Consider the following 21,638-nt stretch of genomic DNA (forward strand, 5'->3'; position numbering starts at 1 on the left):
GAGCAGTTGACTTGTGCCATGACCAACTCGATGTCTTTAGGATCGACGCCCGTCTCATCAACTGGTCCGTCGTCTTCTGGTGCTTCGAGTTCTGGGATATCGTCGTCATCATCGCCCTCACCGCCCGCACCAGAGGTTTCAAGGTTCATGGCGCCTGCACCTGCACCTCCGGCAGAAGCAAGTTGTTGAGCCGTAGACATTTGAGCTTGCGAGTTCATATCCTCAATCTATGGAAACGAGACATCAACAACAATATATATATCCATCCGTCTTACATACCTTTGCTTCACCAAACACGATATAGCAGTCGCTGTTTTGCGACTTGTAGACATCGGGGGAAGAGAGAACGAACAACACGTTCTTGGGCCTACGGAGGGTCACGCGGGTGATGCTGGGGACCTTCTTCAAACCCAAACCAAGAAGAGCCTTTCGGGCCTTTCGCTCTGAACGAGATTGAATTTTGTCGAGAGCAGCCTGGGAGGTAGGGTCCTCCTCGTGCTCGTGGTCAGAATGGTCCGAAGGGAGTTCCTCAATGGTAGCGCACATCTAGGGGATGCGTCAGTGACGTGTTCTAGTACATCTGAAATGATCATCGTCGATCCATCCAAAGACTCTCATTTCCAAGCAAGTGACGTATCCTGAGGTTTTAAGGTCTGAAATGGTGCTTACCTTTGTTTTTATGAGGTTTTTTGGGTGGATGTGTGCTCGTCGTTGTCAACAGCGAGCCAAGCAGAATCAACCTGTGAACCCGGCGTTTGCCGAAAAAGGCAATACCCGCACTCGCTGGCATATTTGCGCTTCTCATATGAGAGCCACAGAATTATCGTAGGATAACTGCTATTCGGTTATAAAATCAATGCATGGTGATCTCCATGTAATTAACGTCCTCCTTCGCTTCAAATGACTCCATGAGGCCGCCACGACGTTATATACCAGACAGCCCAGTAACTTCCAGTGAGATATAAAGCGACAAGACATTCGCATTACACAAAAACACTCTTGTCCTTCATTCACCACGAGCACAGCAACAAAACATGTAAAGGTGCCTAACACGGCTGAGGCGGCAATCCTTCACCCCTATTGATAATAATATCCAACAGCATTTTAGCGCATTCCACGTGTATACGTGCGTACCTCACTTGCACGTCGTAGTTCTTCCTCCTGAACATATTTCAGACATGACCATACTGGAGTCTCATCATTTTTGCAGCCACCGCTGGAAGGATTTCCATCAGGTGAGGACACTTTGAAAATGTCTGATGATCTGTTTCGTTCACCATCAACTAGTGCGTGATCTACGACTTCGACGCACCCGCCGATGCTAGGTTGATCGGCATCGAGTATATTGCGTCTGAACAGGTAACGGTGGCATTCAGGCAACGATTTGTTCGCTACTGATTGTTGTGCAGATTTTCAAGTCGCTCCCCGAAGAAGAGAAGAAGTATTGGCACTCACATAAGCATGAGGTTTGTCATCAGACCAAGATCTTCCCCTTCATTTGATTCATGCCTCTGCCAGATGGAAAGCGGAATTCTTTGCCTCGAGGTAAGCTTTGGTGGTGCACAGGAGAATCATTTTATTAACCCCTCTGTTAGACGAAAGGTGTTGTTCCGAGTACTTGAGTGGCATGGAATGTCTATGCCTAATCTTTTTGTGGGTGTCGTGAACGACACGGTTGAGCAACCGGTCATGCTGCATTTGCATCATACTTACGGAAAGACGATCCATACATGGGCTTTCGATGAGTTTTTCAGAACTGCCACTTGGACCCTTACACTGGTATTAACCTGCCCAGCGACGAGGCCATCCATCGCCGGGATGAGCGCTCTGTAATTTCGTCCTCAGCGAAGAAGAAGCTGCGTGAAGTTTATTTGCCGGGGTATCAGAAAGATAACAAGACGGATCAATGGGAGGCGAGTGGTACAGGTATAACGTTCAGGCCGTTCCGAAAAAATACAAATTCAAGAACAAGGTCATGCGAGTATTTTATTGGAAATTTGACTGCTGGCATATAACTTGTATTATTATCATGACTAGTCGTGTAACAATTTGAAGTCGGGTGAGAGGAGCCATGTGAGCGCTTGAGCGCTCATTCGGTGCAACGTTTATGTAAAGCTACATAGTAAAACCCTGATCTCCCAGAGTTCATGTCGATAACAGCTCTGTCCCACCAGATCCGCATAATATTAGAAGAGGCTCCAGATGACGCACGACTAGAACAGGCTCTCCAGGCTGTAGACGAATTTGTCCGTGAATGTGCTGCATCTAAAGAGCCAGATGTTTTACTCTTCCGACTGGAAGAGGAACTCCAATCACTCCACAGCGATACAATCACCCACAATTCCCTCCAGCATACTGAAGTGCTACTGGTCATCCTATTCCGTTTGCGCCCCTTGTTAACGTCAATTTCGCTCATCTCTACATGGTTCGACCTAGTTCTTCGTCCCGCCTTACGAGAACCACGGCTTTCCACTCTGGCTGTCAATCACGCCAAGGAACTAATTATCTCAGCAGCAGATAGAATAGACGAAAAGTATCCTGAGAAGGTGGCCGAGTTTCGACGTCGCCTCCTTGACCTTTATGTTTTGGATGTATACAATGAAGGATCTGGTGACGACTTGCTGGAATGGGCCGAACTTGACCAGGAACAGAGGGGGAAAAGATCGCTGTGGAAGTTCAATCTAGAAGATATCCTCGTGAAGTCTGGGTTGTGTCGGCCTCAGGTATTCGACAGATGCACTTTGTCTCATCCAGACGTACTGAAGGATGTGCTTAGGATTTCATGTCCGCAATAAACTACTCCTTTGCAACACCGTCATCACGTCTGCAACTATTGATCCTGCTCAATCGATACACTTCAGAGCCGTCATTCCAGTCCCTTGCAGCAGCACTCGCCGACCATCCTTTGTTAGACAGTCTCCTCAACTCGCTACTGCTGGACAATTCTTCGACGGTGTGCACCATTGGATTGACTGTCATAGTCAAACTTCTCCCTATATTTGCTGTTAAAGCATGTGAGAAGCTGAAGACGATGCTCCCTCGTCTTCTTGCAATTCTTGCAAGAATTATATGCTGGAAGGAGAGATCCGTTCCTAAACCAGCATTTGAGGAGGCTGAGGATACAGACGAAAGTTCTGCGACTGGCGATGCGCAAGCATCGGCGTATAACGAATTCACTGCATCATCTAATCTGCCCTTACGACCTGAGCTCGGCTGGGAAAGGCTGGAGCTTATGTTTAATACCGCATCTTCCGCCCCACCGCCTGGGATTTTTTTTTCCTGCCTCTACTATCTTTTCCCATGCAACTTACTCCGCTTCCTGCGTGGCCCCTCAGCGTATATTAACGATAGGCGCTATGAATCGCCCTTCTCTATTAGTTGGGAAGATGCACTCGATGAGGACAACATAAGGAGCAAATCGGAGGTGCGCAATGGTCATTTATTTTTTGATTCTTATAACTGAATGGAGCTTGCAGTCTCTTTTACGAGGAAGAATTGTCAATGCAAGAGTCATATGGGGAGATTGGACAAAAGAGTTGACAGAACCCGATACGTGGGCCAATTACAGTGTCTCTCGCATCGCGAGCGAGTGCATGATGCTTGACGTGCGAAACACAGCTCTAGGCAGCAAGCAGTTCTGTGCTGACATCGCGTCGGTTGCTGCTGAGTCATCCCTCCTCGAATCAACTACCCTATTTGACGGAGATACTTCAACGGCACCAACGCCTCACCCTGGCTATGTAGAGCTGCCAGCTGCAAAGCCCCGCGTCTCACTGGAGAGCATGATCACCGCGTCCGTTGCACTCAAATCCAATCTGGATGTGGAGATCGAAGCCCCAACGGCCGCCTGGTCATCCCTATTGTTCCCTACAGGGAGCAATTCTCCGACAAAGCGCGCTTTCGATGCGCCGCCAGATCCAAATACTTACAATGGACAACTTCCATCTCACGTTGCACAGGCAATTTCTGGTCTCCAGCGTGAAGTCCTACTTCTGCGAAATGAACTAAACTTTGAGCTTTGGCTTTCGCGGGAGAACGTAAAACACATTGGACGCCTTTACCAAGATCGGATTTTGTCCAAAAATGCAGAAGTTGAGCAACAGGGGCTGGTGTGTGTCTCGTACCCGAATTATTCAACTTGCTGATCATCATGTAATAGTTCAACAAGTTACGCCACTACAGGGCCGAGGTCCAGCGGTTAGATCGCCAGCTGAGGGATCACAGGGAACAATCATCATCTGCAAAAAACAAATATGCTGATTGGAATACTGAACTGCAGAGCAAGCTGAAAGAGTTTCGGGAGGAGAAGAAGGCATGGGTCTTTGAAGCTGCTTCGCTACGAACGGCGAAGAAAGAAGCTCAGGTAGAACTTCATTCGACATTACGATTATGTACTAATTCTTACCCAGGCTCTTTTTGCTGCTCAAGGACAATTGCTCGCGGATGCAGTAAAACAAGTATTTGAGCTCCAGACTCAGAGAAAGGAAACCCAGCACAAAGTTGACCGTCTAAGGGATTATGAGCGACAGATCGAGCAGCACATTCGCATGCAACGTCTCTGGTTCGACTTCTTCACATTGGGTTCCGCTATGATGTTCGCTGACTTGTTTGTAGGGATGGAGACTTCCAGAAGTTCAATGACCGGGCTGAAGAGCTCCAACAGCTAAGAACGCAATTTAAGCAGGTGGAGCTGCATCTGGAGAGTTATCAGAAGACATTCGAACAAATGAGTGAGGACGCTCGGTACGAATTTCATTTGCTTTGCATGCATCCTGAACAAAACATTGTTGTAGGAGCCATCGACGACAAAACCAGGCACTAGAAGCCCGTCTTTCTCTACTTCAAAAGAGATGTGATGCCTCCCGACGCCTTCCCGAAGCTGAGATAGCAGCATTCATGGAAGAGAAGTCGGAGCTTGGTGCAGCCAACGCCAGGTTGAGGGATGAAAACGCCGATCTAAAAGACGAGATGGGGGAGATGAGAGCAAGGATGGAACTTATGAAGGCTCAGATTGATGGACATAAAGGCCTGATTGCCGAAACGCGATCCATGCCAGCATTATGAATCCTCGAATGTGGAGGAGGATTTTCTTACCTTGGAATTGGATTCCTGGTAAAAGCGGTGGCTTCGAGAAAGTTTTTGATGCTGATATTCAAGCTGAGGCAAGATCTAGTTACAACCTTAGTAATTACTGATGTACATGTTTAGGAGGAGTCCAGTCACGCGAATTGCGTCCGCGGAATCAGCTGTTCGCAGCTCTACGAATTTCAAAAGACGGGTATATGCTAACAGTACTTTTGAATCATGATCCTAAAACCATATGGCTCCAGCCGTCTGATGCACTTGGGGTGTGGTCTCTTCTATTCCCCATGTCGGGGTCAGGCCATAACGAAGCACTATCCCGGGCTTGAAATGATACAGCATGGTTCTCATTGACGACCTCCGAAGGCGAGAAAACCCTACTCTCCAAATAGGCGAGTAGTACATCTCCCGCGACAAGAGATCAACCATCTCACAGGAACTCGTCAATTTTGATTTACTTCAACACCACAAGCAGGTCTACGCTTCACCTCCACGTTCCGGTCTAACCAAGATGTCAGCTTTGTCAAATTCTCCTTCCATTCGCCCACGACTCAGGGTAGAGCTGAAAAAGATAATGCAGTCTGTATGACTAAGGCCAACTCTAAAAGAAATAAGCCAGCAGAAATAGCCATCTTGCGTTCTACAACGGAATGGCAAGGAAGGTTCGCATTAGGTTAGGCCGGTACGTACCCCAGCTGCAGTGAAATGGAAATGTCCAGCACACGAGGGCATATAATTTCAAGCAGGCAGGATTGATATAGACATAGCGTCAGAGGAACATGACGAATTACACAACATTCACGTCTCCATCTTCATATTAATTGCTTGAAAGTGCTCAGAGAGCTCCCAGGAAGGAAAATATCTTCAATGTCAAGTTCCGAACGAAGAAATTTTGACCACTGCATTGTTTATACCCAGAAGATGCATTGACATGGCTGTAAACAGTTAACACGCTGTCGTTCGCTATTGGTGATCTTCCCATACACTAGGATCTCGGGGAAGTAATAGAGAAGCACCTACTGCGAGAAATGCAATTACCATCAAGAAGTAGTATATCAACCAAGCATTATGCCCTTCCTGCATTGAATAAGAGAAGACCGAAGCCGCAGACGCTGGGGCAATGATCCTTGCTCCTGTGTTAAACATTTGGACGATTCCATTGGTCGCTCCGAGCGAGGCACGATTGGGAGCAGCTGCTCTGACGAATAATGCTAGGCAGGCTATGGGTTCTACTCAGTTCAGTAGAATGCACAAAGTACTGGATTTACATACGGTAGCACATGATCAGGCTGATCGTCAGCGCATGCTGGATGGCAATACACAGCCACACTGCCCAACCTATCCCATGGACTCGAGCCAGAGTATTGATCACTGGAAATAAGATGACGGTGGGTATGCTGGAACTAATGCCAGTGATATAGATAGCTCCTGCACCGAAGCGATCATGTAAACGAGCGAAGAAAACCAACTGAACTACGACCTGTGCGGCACTTGATGCCGCAAGTATAGCGCCGATGCGAGGAGGATCAAGGGAAAGACCGCCAAGTGCAATCGGTGTCGCATAGAAAATAGGTAGGACTGAATTAAACGCAATGCGAAACAGGCCCATGGTGGCATTACTTGCTGTTACGGCCGAAACTTTCGGTGTCAACAAGGCGCGCAGCGGAAGCGGCTTTGATTGGACTTCTTCAAGATGGGCTTCTCCAGTATTAACGAGCACATTGCTCGACAGCTGGCGAGGCTTTGCGTATGACTGTCGGAAGCATCTTCTTTTGACTAGCTCCCAAAGTGGTGTCCTGGTTGAAACGCTCTTGTTACCACACTTAGTGTGATCCAGATATGTGTTTCCAACATCACGCTCACCTCTTTAAGACCGAAATACGTGACTAGCCAAACTACTGATATAAAAATTGTCGGTATAGAGCATGGTAAGAGATATGGGTAGGTTTTCAGGAGTTCTGATCGCCCAAAGATATCAGGGAATCTGTCTGCTGGTCGGGAGAGCGATCCCCCAATGAGTGGTCTAGATATCATAAACCTCAGCGCGAGAGTAAATGTACTGTACCATGCCTACCCAACTACGGCTCCGATCATCCACGGAATTGGCATATAACTGTATGCCTTGGGCATATTGGTTGCGTCAGTGATGTCCATCACCATGCTCTCGATGACACTACTGCTCGCGTCAAATGCTCCGCAGACAACACGACTGGTCAAGAATATCAGTAATTGACGGTCACAACTACTATTCGATATTTAACACGCTGACCTAACCACCAGACCAAGGAAGGTCTTCGACAGCCCAAACAAAACCATCGAAACAAAAAGTGCTAATAGAGCTGTCAGTATTACAGGCTTCCGCCCAATGTGGTCAGACAGTTGACCCCAATGAAAAATAGTCAGTGCATGAACTGCATAGTATGACGATTGCTTGGGAGAATATCAGGAAAGAAGGAAGGGGCAGGAACGATGAAGACAAGCTTACAAGGATGCCGACATAGTAACCAACCTGGGATTCGTCTCCGTGAATCACTCCAATGTCTCTAATGAGCTTGACAAAGTTCCGGTTGTGGTCAGATTCAAGACCAAGCAAAGGGAATATACTCACTTGGGGTATAAACGGGGTAAGGGTCTGAGAGGCAAGAGGATCTGACAGCTGCGAGAGCAGTATAATCCATAATTGGTCCCAGGGTAGAGGTGTCCTAGTCGTTGGCTGCTCCGGTCGTTGTAGAAGAGATGTCTCCTCGTCATCCTGCAGCACTATCATGGTGATACGAGAAATCTAGACAGAGGGAGAAGAGGCGATTGCGCGACAGCTGTCTCTAAAATTACCCTTATCCACCATAGAGCCGCTGCTGGAACTGTACAAGAAAATGCTATTTAGGGTGAATTGAAATGGATTGAGATAGTCTAAGACTGCCTCACGCATGGCGGCGGGAAGCTACGGTTCAGAACTTGAAACACGTGTTGAGGCTGCGATAAGGAGTCCACAAGAACCTGCTTTCTCTCAGATCAGTGACAGGAATGATTAAAAGCGTCACACGCGGACATAATAGTAGGCACCTCCTATTACGCATGTGGCCCCGTATAGCCGCCTGTGGCCAGGAGGTAGGTACCCCGCAAGTACTGTCGCCCAGAGGATCTCAGGCCTATGCCAGTCTTAGGCTAACCCTCACCTGCCACACGAGATGAGATTAAAATGAGTAGACATAATAAAAAAAACGACGTTAATTAAAGGATCAGTTACGACGCTGGGTGCTATAGCATGAGGCGCAAGCACTGCTGGATTAATTACGTCTACGGATGACACCGATACGTTGGCAAGGCGATAACGTATATACCCACTGTCGCTAATATCATTGAAACTAATACAGTGATACTCTGTCTATCGTCTATGTAATATATTGTATTGTCTGCACTGGCAGTTTACTGGCTCGCCACCGTGGTTAATACCAATGGTCGCAATGTTCCTTTCGAGTCCACCGTTATTGTTCGCTTCCATAAGCCCTTTCGTCGTTTCTTCCACTATGATCAATCCACAGGCCATTGTGGGTGCTGAAGATAACCACAAAGTGGTCTGTCCACGGCCCTAACTCATTTAAAGGACGCGGGTCTGTATGGTAGCCATCAATTTCGTCTCACTGAACGCTCTCCCTTGTCCTCACGCCACTGTTTACTATGTCGTCTGACCGTATTGTGCGTCTCGGCCCCAAGCTCACTCTCAGGTTCAAGACTTCCTCTCCAAAACCAGCAAATTCAGATTCGTCTTACCAGAGCTCTGTCTCGGCGTGCCCCCCAGTAGAGGCCCCACGAAGCCAGAAAAAGAGATCTCGAGATGCTCGATATGAAACCGACACTCCTGTCATCCCTTCCTCTGCCATACCGCCCACGCGCGCCATAGTACCATTGAGGCGAAAGATTACTACTGCGACGGATGGAAAATCGGTTGTTGGTCATTCACAGAACAATGAAGCAGTGGGTTGTGGTTATAGGGACGATAGCTACGCGTCGGAGCACCTCTCCCAAGATTGGGAGATGTCAACTCCAGCCAACCCTCCTGGCGCGCACGTTCCTACTCAATTTCTTCAACTGCAAGATGACTGGGAGATGGAATATTGGTGAGCATTTTATTCCTTTTTCAATGGTACGGGAGGCTGATGTCATGTCACAGATAGGTTTGGGTTGTACTATAGAAGGATTAGGAAGGGAAGTCTCAAGGGCAGACTGTTGAGGGAATCGTAGGTGTACAAGCGTAGGCGCTAGTGTAATGGTGTCGGGAAATGTACGTCACTGAATATCTTTTCGGACAAAGCATGGTCGTATCATCTCGCGACGGTCCGTGCAAGCGTTTCGATCGCTTGCCCCCCGATTCTCATATCTGAAACATGACTCACTTGATCGGTCCTCGTCGATTTTTCATATTTCCGCACAAATGCTTGCAGGTGGCGTGCTCAACAGTAGTACTGGTGAGTTGCTGCATCTGCTAATGATTACCGTTAAGTACGTCAAATTTCCAATTCCGGTTCTTAGCCATGGATCTCCATACTCTTCATAGTATGGGCATCGGGGCCTCAGCGTGCGGCTCTTTAGCTAGACGATGAGTCGCGGCTTAGGTGCGAATATGATTGTTGAAGTCTCACCATTATGAAGCTCTTGTTCTGTTTTCCTATTACTTCCTGGAGCCGCTTCAGCGATGTCCATACTTCATGAACACCTGACCGACGTTCTCTGCGCGCATATGTTGCATGACTCCAGGATGTACTCTTGTGGCATCCGGTGATTAGGTATAGAACACGATTCTCGATTTCCGATTGAGGATGATTTCTAGTGAAGTCGAACCAACATTCTGCATTGTCTACGACTTTCTCCGGGAACTGACGATGATTCTGGAGTTCATAACATCGGCACTCTGGAAGGACAAGGTATGCCCATTCCTTGGATGTTGCCTGGCATTCATGCTTGACCGTATTGCCATTAGGGATGGTGTCACTTTATAAATAATGAGCTAGTTCGAAGAATGTTGATTGAAGGAATGCTACCTACTTATCATGGTACGTCCAAAAACCCTTTGAATAACGCACCAGCCAGTTTGATATGAGCGACCCAGGGTTTTCATCATATGAGAATGTGGCAATCTCTTCACGATCCACATGCACTTGTCGAAGATAATTTGATACCCTGTGTCTCGATGAAGGGAGTCACAAGGATCAATTGAACAACACGCTGAACCTGCCATGTGAAGTGATCATGCCAACATCTCAATCCTTATTCCTTTGGACTGACACTCCTATGCGAGATTGATGTCCGGCTCTGGATGCCATAGAGGATAGCCGAAGCCTCGTTAAAGTAGGAGTCTTGCGCAAACTTCGCACTCGTCTTGTTTGTTGTGCATAGTTGGGGATACGAGATTAGGGGTATTACCCAAATTGCCTGTCGGGTGAGGACACGTGATTCAGAGCATTTGAGGTTCACCGTGACGCAACAGCACTTTAGAAGTTTCAGCAGAGAGTTTCCTAACATGCAGGGCCTATGATGCTAGAGCCTCTATTTTGCCACTTGTTTCGAGGTTTCCAGAAAACTTTCGTGCGATTATTATAAATTGCTGACACGGTCATGAATTAGCAACTCAACTTTTTCAGGGTCCTTTCTCGCCGTCACGGTAGCTCCGAGTCTCATATGAGCCAAGTGCTTTGCACAGCGTCATCATGGTGTGTCGTTCTGTGAAATTTGAGACAAACTAAATTCTGAACTAGTGGAGAAGGAGTAAGTTCCAGTATCCACCCTTGCGTGTCATAGTGCTCCTCAATACTCGTGGATTCTGGCAAACCATCATGTGCATGGGCAGTAGAATAATATATGGTAGGTCGACCAAGGAATTGGAAAGGTTCTCAATATAAAAATGGCCCAATTCTCCGAGTCGATGCGGCACAATGTTCCTTTGCCCAACCTTGAGGATATCCCATAGGACGTTCAGCGACTGGTGAGATGTGTCATTCTCGTAACCTAGGACTGCCGGTCTGTATGCTGATACTTTGTTCATATTATCGTCTATGCATTGCCTGTATAAGCTAGCAGATCATCCATTGGACCGACACAGTGGTCAATGCTAGTGGTCGCAATGTGCTTCCGCATTGACCGTCATTGTTCGTTGTCTATCGTTCTTACCACCATGATCAATCCACAGACCCTCACAGATGTGGCGATTGATACCATTCATGGCATTGTCGAGTCCAGCGTCGCAATTGCACTGTGGGTGTTTGAAGGCAACCACACAATGGTGCATCCACAGCCGTAAATAATTTTTAAAGGATGTGGGTCGACAAGGTAGCTACCAAGCTTACCCCACTGAACACTGCATTGCAGAAAAAACATTTACTTCCTACTGCCTTATCCTCACACTACTCTCCATAATGACTCTACCTGGAAAGGTGATCCGAATCAACGAAAATGCCACCATAAGGCTTATGCCCACAAATCATCTTCCACCACGCCTGAAACGCCTTCTGCAGCGTCAGCAGGACTCCAACATTTCTGAGCGCTCTGACTCGGCACTCCCACCCGTAGAGGAGCCAGCCTCAAGCGCAGCAATAAGTCAGGCTGAACCAAACATACCTGCTATAACACAGTCGCCTTCCCATCGGAAGAGAAAGACCCGGAGGAGTAGAGAGAAGGAGAACAATATTGCATCACCCATCGCCTTAAAACGCCGTCACCGTATTCGCGCAAGGCTTGACCATGGTACAGCCTCCACCACACATACTACTATCGATTAGATACATACGATACCTCAGAGCTGCTTGACCTTGTTTCCCGTGTCTGAGACACGGTTTGTTTGATTTATGCTTAATATTCATGGACTCTCTATTTTGCCATACGAGTGGTGTACTCAATGAGTAGCTTCCTCTGCTAGTCATTTATTATGTTATATGACGATTACCTATGGATTCAGGCTATGTAGCGTCAATTGCAATCAAATTCTAACGGTAGCACGAACCGAATTCAAATGAGGCAATCGTCACTTTCGAACCTCTAACTCCCTTAAGCTTAGTCTACTCCCCTGAGTTTCCGATTGTTCACAATACACTTCTACTCTAGTCTTTTAGTTTCATATTCTTCAATCAAATGTGAGCGAATCTCCGTGAACTGGGGGACTCCATCATTGATTCAAGGATATTTTCACTGTACTCCGAGGCTAATGAGGACGGCGGTGGTGACTCGGACTGTGAAAGTATTGGTATGCTCTAAGGCAAACCCCAACTCACGAATATTCGGCCAATCGGCTGCAACATCTTTGATGGGCATATCATCAATATGGTATCCCGTGGTGAATGGTTCACCCTTGCTGTTGGACTCCGAGATCCGAGTCGAAGAAAACCGACGCATCCGAGACAGGAACGGATAGAGAGGTAGCCTACGAGCACAAGCACAAAATCGGACCAAGGCGAGCGACGTTTTGACGTCGGCTCGCGTCCTGCATTGTTTTCATGTTTTTCTTTGATATAATAACCAGTTGGCAATGTACTTACTATAAAAGCGCCTGCAGTAGCACACGGACATCTCTGTTCTTTGGAAGAGACCGAGATGTGAGTTAGAATTTCGTTATCGATACTTATAGAGTGTAACGCGACGTAGTGTACTTGTCCTTACAGCGTTCAGACTTCCTACCTTTGTATATTCACCAGACTTGCCTTGTTTTTGTGCATCATTAGGAATAGATCTACAAGATCAGGGGCATTACCCAAGTTGCTTATAACCGACTTGGGTCACGTGAAGGTATTTTTTTCGGGGAATGTGGAGTCGCTGTCGGACTAGGTTACAACCACAGCACTCAAAAGTTCCAGGCTTCCTGCTTTTGAGAGAGGATTTCTTACGATGCATGACATATGATGCGAGAACTCAGAGCTGCGCCTTCTTCGCTTGTCTTAGGGTCTCCACAAACCTTGTGCGCAATTCATTTACTGCTCCGAACGCTCTCGGACACAGCCACGAATTAGCAACTGGCTTTTTCAGGGTGTCCTACCCTGTTCTTCTCACACGAGCCAAGTGCTTCGCAAAGCGTTATCCTGGTGTGTCGTTTAGTGAAGCGAAACGAGCTGAAGTCTCAGAACAAGTGGAAAATTCGAGCATCTGCCCTTGCATGAGTGCCCCTCAGTGCTCACGGATTCCGATAAATTAAAAGCATTACTTCTGTTGCTGCATCCTCCTTGCAGTCTTCCCTTCAACCGTTCTCTCTTCTCTTCACATAATGCTGGACCTAAGATCACGCCTGTTCGAAATTCAACTCGGCAATCCAATACAGTACGTTTCCTTGCCGTCTTAAACTATAGCCAGTACTTTTCGCAGGTTGTACTATATGCTGACCATTATAACATGTATTCACAGACAAGAAAATTGATACATGGAGTATGCTGTTGACTTTTCAATACGAGGTCGAAGAAGAAATTATTGATAATTATGTGACGTAGGTCCTAGGACCAAATGCGACACCTTGACGAACATGGGGGGTAGAATAATATATGGGACATTGGACGAGGGATTGAAAAAGTAGTAAGTACTCGATTAAAAATGACCTATTCCTCCGAGTCGATGCCGCATTGCATTCCTTTGGCCAACCGTCGACGCGTCAACCTTGCGTGAATCCTACAGGACGCTCAGCAGTTAGTGAGGTGTATTGTTCTTGTAACAAAAATCTAGGACTGATACTTGGTTCGTGAAGTCGTGTGTGCATTGCCCGAACCAGTTGGCAGATAACTCACTGGACTGTCGCGTGTAGTGGTCACTGGTCAATGCCAGTGGACACAACGTGCCTCCGCCCCATGATTGACCGACAGTGTCCACCTACAAAAGTGTCTGCTGTTCTTACCACCAGGATCAATCCACAATCCTCACAGATTTGGCGATGAATACCCCCATGACGTTGTTAAGTTCAAGTCCGCTGTGAATGCGAACACAAGCACACGACGATGTGCCCACAGCTCTCAAATATTTAAAGGATACTGGTCTAGAAGGTAACTATCAAGCTCTTCCCAGTAGTGAACGCTACATCGCAGAACAAGCCTTCACTTCTTACCTTGTCTTCACTCCTAACTACCATGATTCCCGGAAGAATTATTCGAATCAACGACAAGGTCACCTTAAAACTTTGGCCCAGGCTCGAGGGCCAGGTCATCAAGAGCACCCCATTATTCTCCTTGAAATTCAAGCCGATGACAGTTTCTCCGTACTATCCCAACCTGCACCCGAACGAGTTAGAACCTGCTATGCAACAAGTGGTCATCACGATATCGCCCTTGGCCAAGGCGACCAAGGACGATGAAGAATGCTATCAGCAGGACGCTGACGATCAAGAAGACTATCAGTACGACGAGGATGAGGATGATGAGGATGACGAGGAAGATAACCTCAGTACTAGTTGTGATTCATCAGAGGATCAGGATGACAGCAGCTGGGAATGCTCACATCCCACTGGAGGTATGTATCACATACTTTTTGCAACTGTTTTTTTGGAACTGACGACATTTTATAGACCTACCCTGCAGTGAAGCAGGTTCAGAAGACATCAAGGACTCTGATTATTCTACCACCGCAGAAGTAGGACGGAAGAGGAAGAGGGAGGACTAGGTGTCAAGAAGTGTATTATATTTGGGTCAGGAACTCATGGAATGTCAAGGCATTGGACTCAGATACGGCATGGTCATCGATATATCTAAGCTTATGGACTCGTCATGCACCTGGTGTGCTCGACTACATAGTAGCAATGAGTAGCTGGGTCTGCTAGTTATCTGTTATTGTATACATCTGGGTATCCTCACTCTTTATCGCATGTGTCATCGTCCCCCACGGTCTTGTAATATTTTAATCCATGCACGCAAGCTTGCCGCAGTCGAAACGACGTTCAGAACTTTTAAATGCATCTTGAGGCTGGGGTTATGAATTTTCAAGTGTTGTCGTGACTAAAGATGAGACCTTGAAATAATAAATTATATATAGCTGGCATACGAGCGTCCTTCCCGGATTTGTAGATCGGACGATCTGATTACCGCGGATGTTGATCTGTGACCAACTTCGACCCCAGAACCGACGGCAAGGCAGAGCCGCGGGGACGAGAGATTTCTCCTTCATTCTTTCTACCATCTCGATTCAAACAACTTATCATCGCTTACATTTTTTGATGAACGCCGTATGCATGCTCTATTACCATTGAAGAAACCGCAACAGGAATCTCAAATATTGGAAGGAGGTAACCCCCTATATCGATAATGCACAATTATCATCACTGGTATACAAGACCCCCATCTAAGTGGACCTTTCTTTTACACAACAAGCATTGTTTTTGATCCCTCACTCTCAGGACACCCTACGCTATCAAACACTCACATAACCGCAAACTGTTCCACGACACCCTTCACAAGCTCCGCATCAGGTCTTTCAACCTCTATCACGCGGCGCTCCATCGTTAGCAGCGTCTTGAAGGCTTCAGGGAGTACTGAGTCAAAGTCGAACCCTGACACGCCATCCAGCGCGCTCGTCAGAGTCACCGCCTCAGAAAATTTTGCGGGGTGTGCGGTGGAGAGGATGATTTGGATGGTGTTGGGCGTGGGCGAGAGGACACCTGCGACGTGCAGCCCTACTGCGCTGTGTGGGTCTGTCGCATTCCTTTGGCCAACCATCGACACGTCAATCTTATGTAAATCCTACGGGACGTTCGGCAGTTAGTGAGGCGTGCTATCCTTCTAACAAAAAACATAGTACTGATACTTTCGGTTTGTATGTGCGTGCATGTGATTTATTTATTGCCCATTTGGCCCACCATAGCCAAGAGACGAGCGCGATATAGATATCAGCAAGTGACGAGTCCACAGGATGCGGAGAAGAGAAGACGAGAAGTACAAAACAGCCATATGGCATGAAGGTGTACGAGATAGCAAGGTAGAACAAGAAAAGTAAAGAACACGACATATCGACGCTATCAGCTACAAGTCCTGAAGTGGCCTTACAAGCAAGGCCACTTCAATTTACAGAAGACCTGGTGGCTGACGCGGACGAGCGGGACTGCACAATATCCAGACCCGTGACTACGACGTATAATGCATTACCTACCCACGAAGTTGTCTCTCATTACACCTTGACATTCACTCACGGACGCTTCCTGGATGATCATTTCACCTTCTGTCTGACGAAAGTGGTTATTACCGCAACAGAATAGAAATCTGTTTGTCCTGGACTGCGCAGGTTCAAAACCTGTTGACAAATGATTTTTCCTTCTTATCATATCTTGACATTTATTCATGAACAGTTCGGACATTCATCTCAACTTCCTCCTGGCGAAAGTGGCTAGTAACCACAACAGAATAGAGGTCTGTTTCTCCTGAACTGTACGGGTTCGCAACCTGCCGACAAACGATTTTTTTCTATTAGAACACGCTTTGAAGATTCACTCGTGGGTGAGTTCCTCGCAGGTGCATCTTAACTGGTCCTAGCCAAGTGGTTACCGCAACAGAGTCAAAATCTGTTCTTCTTCAAGTTGGACTGGACAGGTTCGAAACCTACCCACCACAAGGTTGTTTTTACTCCAAAGTACGAGTTTCAGGAACGTAGAGAGGATATGCCAACGCAGTCGCAGTCAATTGGGCGGCCCTGGATTTTGTGGAGATATTGGAAAGTCGTGTATGCCATGATGGTTGCTCCGTATCGGACTGCGCTCCTGTGGGTATGAAATGAGTCGACACCATGAAGCATAAACCAAATCACACATACTAAGGGAAACATCCGATGGAACATTTGTCTCATCGTAATCAGGTGAGCTCGGAATGGTTGACATTGTTTCAGCAAGTGGGAGTTGAGTGGGACTCTGGGCGGTCGTAGTAAGTCAGGACCCAGCTGGTAACAGCCCCTAACTTCGCAGAGCTTCAATCTTCTACCCCTAAATTGCAGTATCACAGCCAAACGCGCTAAACTGGAAGTTCCAGATTGATCACCAGGAGTGGTGATTTATATGCGTGCACAAGACTGACGTGCACTGAGACTCACAGATTCGAACAAGGAATCAACGTTGTCAACGGTAATATACACGTGCATTACAGTATCAGTCATGCCACACGGTTACACTACATGATAAATCAATGTCCCATCAAACCCCGCTCGTCGAATTCAGCGCCCAGTCTTTAACAAGTCCCTGAGATTGTCGCTCAGAGTAGGCATGGCTATCTTCGACAGAGACACCTTTCCCTCTGATTCAGAGGCAGATGTACCTCGTCGCCGTAGCACACTACTCGTAGAATCAGTGGCTTCTTCCGCTCGCCTTCTGTCAATGTCTGCAACGAGCTGAGCAAATGATAGGAAGAGGACCTCCGCTTGGGCAAGAGTAGAATCGAGTTCAATGGTCATGCTGAGCTCATTGCAATATTTCAGGATCTCGTCGAACTGATCGAATACTCGGTTAGAGAGGAAGTCGCATGACATGCAATCAAGGCACAAACCTCTACAAGATATCGTAGAATCATATCACGATGAGACTCCAAGATTGCTAAAGCGACGAAGAGAATGAATTCGTTGCTGTAATAGTCCGTCCACAACACTTCCCATAGGCGCAAGACATCGTCAAAAGGGAATTCACGTTTGAAAGCAATGAGGACCCATCTGTGATAAACAGCGTCAGGGATGCCTTATCAGCAAGCTTCAGTGAAGACTTACCGGAAGCAGAAGAACAAATTGAGACCGTCAGTTTTTTCTGCAGCAGATGAGAGTCAGATAGTTATAAACATAGAAAACAGATTTAGTGACCTAAATGTCGATATAGATCAGGATCCATCACACAGATCAGCTCTTGGAGCGTCGAGAGCTGCTTTTTCATTCCACTCTGATCCCGAAGGAAATTTTGAATCTATTGGAAATGTTAGAGACAGGATCTTCATCAAGTATCAGATACACTTGCCATACGATTCATTACTTCCACAAAACACCAGAAGGTCAGCTCCTCATCGGAACCCATTACAACGTACAAAGGAGCGCATAGGTCCGACATGCCCTGTACATACCCTGTTTTCTCTCATCAGATACTGTATATGAATGTAATATTTTAAATGCGCTCACCAAGCTCTTTGTTGTAGAAATTGTATGTGAGCAGAATGCCTGCGAGACGATCGATGTGTTCATTACTGGGAGATTGTGCACCGATGTCCGACATCTGAGGAGAGATCGTCGTGTACCGACGGTTTCCATTCGGGCCATTGTCAGCGGTATCCTCATAGGAAGTGGAGAAGAGTGGCTGAGTGCGGTCTGTGCGGCGACAATCTACATCGATGCGATGACGTTCTTCGAGGACATCTGGTCGGTCAAAGACCTCGGGCACACCACACCACTCATCTTTGATCTCACGGTATCGCTTCCTACAGAATGAGTCAGAAGGCATGGATCTGGTGGTGGAGGCAACATCACCTCTTCTCCTCCCATTTCGCTTCCCTCTCACTACCAGTGATGTCCCAATCGTGAACACCAAGTATGAAGGGCCACACTTTCTTCCTGAGGTTCCCATCAGGAGTGATGCCCCTCCTGAAAACTTGGCGCCTCATCTCTTCAAGCCTAACTTTCGGTCGTCCATCTTTATCAAACCACTTCGCCCAAAGCGCCTCGTCTATCGGGTGTGCCGGGTCTCGAGAGGTTTTGGGAGAGGGAAGGTTGACCGTGGAGTGAAGAAGCTCGAACACGCCCAGCGGGGATATCTCCTCGACCACATTCGAGGAGGAAGGTAGTGCCTGAGCCTCTCGTTTACGTGCCCGATCGCCTTCTTCAGCAACTATGCGAGCCCAGCGTGCAAGATACACCCTCGCACTCTCAAACTCACCAACGCCCCCTTTCTCCACCCAACTACCCCATTCCAAGTCGCCGTTGGCATTGACTAGACTCTTGACAGGGTCTGGGAGATGTGGGACGATTGGCTTAGCGAGAGGATGAGAGAGAATGTTTTGCGCGGCGTGGCGTGTCGCTCTAGTGATATTTGAAAAGGATTGCAGCAGCGCCATCCGTGCTTGTGAGCTGGACTGTGTGGTCGATATGGAGGGTGGGTAAAGAGAGCGATGCAAAACAGATGAACGAGGGACATATGAGTTAGGAGGTGCATTTGCAGGAACATCAGATAATGGACGTGGTCGCCTGTGAGCAGGTACAGGTGAGTGCGAAGAAGCATACGATGACTGCGCAAGGATATCGTCCACAGCGTCGTCGTCAAATATCTGAGTGGTATGCGTGTCGAGGTCGGCTTTAGATGGGTCGACGATGAATAAGGAAGGTTGTAATGTGGAGCGGAGTAGGTGGGCATAAGATCGCAGACGAGAGAGCAAATCCTCGCCTCCCCAGGAGTTTGTGGGTCGAGAAGATGATGGTGATGATGTGGAAGGAGGGTATGCACTAGCGGAGTTGCGCCCAGTATGTCGAGATGGTATTGTCATTGAAAGCGATTCGTCATCATGGAAGTACAGAGTTGGGAGTGTGGAACTGTTTATGAGGTTTATACCGATGGTACCATCTGTTAGTGATTGGTTTAGCCCTATCAACGTCCAAAGATAACATGAGGACGTACACCATGATGAAAGGGTAGGTGGATGGACAAGAAGAGAGTATATCGAAGTCAGAGGAACCGAGAATGCATAGGACTCTGGTCTTTGTGTAGGAAGGTCAATCAGAACCGCATCTTTGGATGGTGTAAGGTTTTCGGGTTCAAACAGAGAAAAAAGCTGCGGACCTTCATCCTCCTCATCTAGTGTGGCCTTCTCCTCAATCTTCACAAACTTGTTCCATTCGTCGGTTCCCTTCTCACAAAGCAGTGTCTCTGGAATCCATGCAAGCAAATAGATAGGATTGATAGCCTCCTAGATGGCAGAAATGCATGAGCGAGAAATGCGAGACAAGACCTAGCTACTCACGCGCTTAACAAGAGCTACAAAACCTGGGATGTTATCTCTAGCGTATGCGGTCGGATTAACGTAGACCTTGGATTTGCTATAGAGAAGGCGGTATTTGCTCTCCTCCTCTGCAGAAGGGGATAATGAACCACTGCTCTCGCTTTGGGTGCGCTGAATCTCGACCATGGAATCGGACTAATAAGAGGGGCTTGAGTCAACATACCATAAAGCCAGCCAGTGGCGACTCACTGAAATTATGGACAAGGAACCGTCAGAGTAACAGGCACGATGATTCTTGCCCACAAGCATCAGTACTTGGGCCGCAAACTGCTATTCAGTGTTCGTTCGCTGCGGGCTGCGTGTTACAGAAATGTACTGAGTGCGAATACACCAAGTCTCCATTTGTAGCCCTCCCGCAGTTTGCCACAATTCCAGTACAAATTTCAAAAAAAGTTGTTTTCACTTCGTTTAGCATCTATGGACTACGGAGACATCACAATACCGACTACGCTTTTGGAAGTACACCACAGGAAAGAACGTTCTTCCTGAGCAGGTCTTTTTACCAATTATGAAGAAGATTCCGTCCAGGATGAATATTCCCCTCTAAACATCGACAATAATTGGAATCAGTCAAACAATCGTGACAGTAGCGCACAGTGACAAATATGTTGCCAACGAGGTTAGTATCAGACTGCGGAGCTGTTTGAGAGACCCTTCCTGTAAGTTAGAATACAAGATCTTGCAATTTCATTCGCTAAACACCAAATGGGTTTGATCCGCGCGCATGCGCAGTGCGCTTGCACTCAACATAGGCGTAAAGGCGTTCACCCCACAAGTTACAACATCAAGAGAGCAAGTAAAATGATGGTATGACGAACACTCTAACACAACAACGTTTATTTTTGGTACGACCACACATTCCGGAGCACTACAAGAACAAACCATCAGTACAGTTCAGACAAATTCCTCATAGAGAACAAGACTTACAACCCGCCTTCGTTGCTAGCCGGTTGACAGAGTCATCACCCTCCCCTTGTGATCGCACTTGTCCGCAGAGTGCAAATGAGGTGTAAGTGTTCAGGGCACGACCGTTAGCATCAACATCAGCGACGTTGATCTGAACTGAAGCGTGGTCCTTGGAGGTAATCAGGCGGTCTGAGCCATGGATGGGTTAATGCTCTAAGACGATATTTGGCTCAAAACATACTGGTGGCTGCACACTTGCGGGGGACGTAGAGGTCGACGAGAACACCCTAATACCAAGGTAAGCTGTAAGATTAGGGTGTAGCATGACGACAATACAGACCTGGTCGTTTTCCATTGCGAGATCGAGATTTTGGCTATGGTGTGCGATGTGCAATCTACAGGGATGATGCGTGGGATAGTTGTGAAGCAACTGTACAGTTAGTGCCACGTGGCATGCGATTACGTAGTATTTCCCCCTTAGGACCATGCTTTTGGCTTTTAGACGGACATTACAAAGGTCGAAAAGATACACGTATATTGTTTGTGTACTGTACCGTATCGTGACATGCAGTTTGAAAACGAAGCAAGAGCATCAGGAGGACAGGACTCGAGGTACGATAGTACCGGAAAAGAAATTCGAAAGATGGTAATGCAGATATAATGATAACAGAGATCGGGTGCGACTGTCAA

At 47.2% G+C, this 21,638-nt stretch overlaps 5 protein-coding genes across 5 annotated transcripts; 2 read left to right on the forward strand and 3 right to left on the reverse strand.

Annotated features, from left to right (window-relative positions):
* Nucleotides 1-206: 206 nt before the first annotated feature.
* BJ212DRAFT_1403946 (NAC domain-containing protein) lies at nucleotides 207-770 on the reverse strand. The gene has a single exon (XM_041337382.1). The coding sequence runs from the start codon at nucleotides 544-546 to the stop codon at nucleotides 244-246; it is 303 nt and encodes a 100-aa protein (XP_041185581.1). The 5' UTR covers nucleotides 547-770; the 3' UTR covers nucleotides 207-243.
* A 408-nt stretch (nucleotides 771-1,178) lies between these two features.
* Nucleotides 1,179-1,622, forward strand: BJ212DRAFT_1488668 (uncharacterized protein; the record flags this gene model as incomplete). The annotated part of the gene is made up of 5 exons (XM_041341376.1): nucleotides 1,179-1,235; nucleotides 1,288-1,359; nucleotides 1,410-1,466; nucleotides 1,519-1,545; nucleotides 1,596-1,622. The coding sequence occupies 5 exons, from the start codon at nucleotides 1,179-1,181 to the stop codon at nucleotides 1,620-1,622; spliced, it is 240 nt and encodes a 79-aa protein (XP_041185582.1).
* A 9,870-nt stretch (nucleotides 1,623-11,492) lies between these two features.
* BJ212DRAFT_1305774 (uncharacterized protein) lies at nucleotides 11,493-11,855 on the forward strand (the record flags this gene model as incomplete). The annotated part of the gene is made up of 1 exon (XM_041333782.1): nucleotides 11,493-11,855. The coding sequence occupies one exon, from the start codon at nucleotides 11,493-11,495 to the stop codon at nucleotides 11,853-11,855; it is 363 nt and encodes a 120-aa protein (XP_041185583.1).
* A 3,499-nt stretch (nucleotides 11,856-15,354) lies between these two features.
* On the reverse strand, nucleotides 15,355-15,776 carry BJ212DRAFT_1403991 (uncharacterized protein). Its single transcript, XM_041337383.1, has one exon. It carries the CDS (start codon nucleotides 15,750-15,752, stop codon nucleotides 15,456-15,458), a length of 297 nt encoding a protein of 98 aa, XP_041185584.1. The 5' UTR covers nucleotides 15,753-15,776; the 3' UTR covers nucleotides 15,355-15,455.
* Nucleotides 15,777-20,887: 5,111 nt separating this feature from the next.
* On the reverse strand, nucleotides 20,888-21,410 carry BJ212DRAFT_1403998 (ribosomal protein S21e). The gene is made up of 3 exons (XM_041337384.1): nucleotides 21,289-21,410; nucleotides 21,190-21,235; nucleotides 20,888-21,137 (listed from the first exon to the last, which is right to left on the reverse strand). The coding sequence occupies exons 1-3, from the start codon at nucleotides 21,301-21,303 to the stop codon at nucleotides 20,950-20,952; spliced, it is 249 nt and encodes an 82-aa protein (XP_041185585.1). The 5' UTR covers nucleotides 21,304-21,410; the 3' UTR covers nucleotides 20,888-20,949.
* Nucleotides 21,411-21,638: the final 228 nt, after the last annotated feature.

The sequence above is a fragment of the Suillus subaureus genome (assembly GCF_016647635.1).
Source record: "Suillus subaureus strain MN1 chromosome Unknown BJ212scaffold_181, whole genome shotgun sequence".
Lineage (NCBI taxonomy): Eukaryota > Fungi > Basidiomycota > Agaricomycetes > Boletales > Suillaceae > Suillus > Suillus subaureus.

Coding starts and splice junctions, on each gene's coding strand:
- BJ212DRAFT_1403946 (XM_041337382.1), bottom strand. CDS start 546: ATGTGCGCTACCATTGAGGAACTCCCTTCGGACCATTCTGACCACGAG.
- BJ212DRAFT_1403991 (XM_041337383.1), bottom strand. CDS start 15,752: ATGGTTGGCCAAAGGAATGCGACAGACCCACACAGCGCAGTAGGGCTG.
- BJ212DRAFT_1403998 (XM_041337384.1), bottom strand. Junction 21,138..21,189: donor CCGCAAGTGTGCAGCCACCA/GTATGTTTTGAG, acceptor TCCATGGCTCAG/ACCGCCTGATTACCTCCAAG.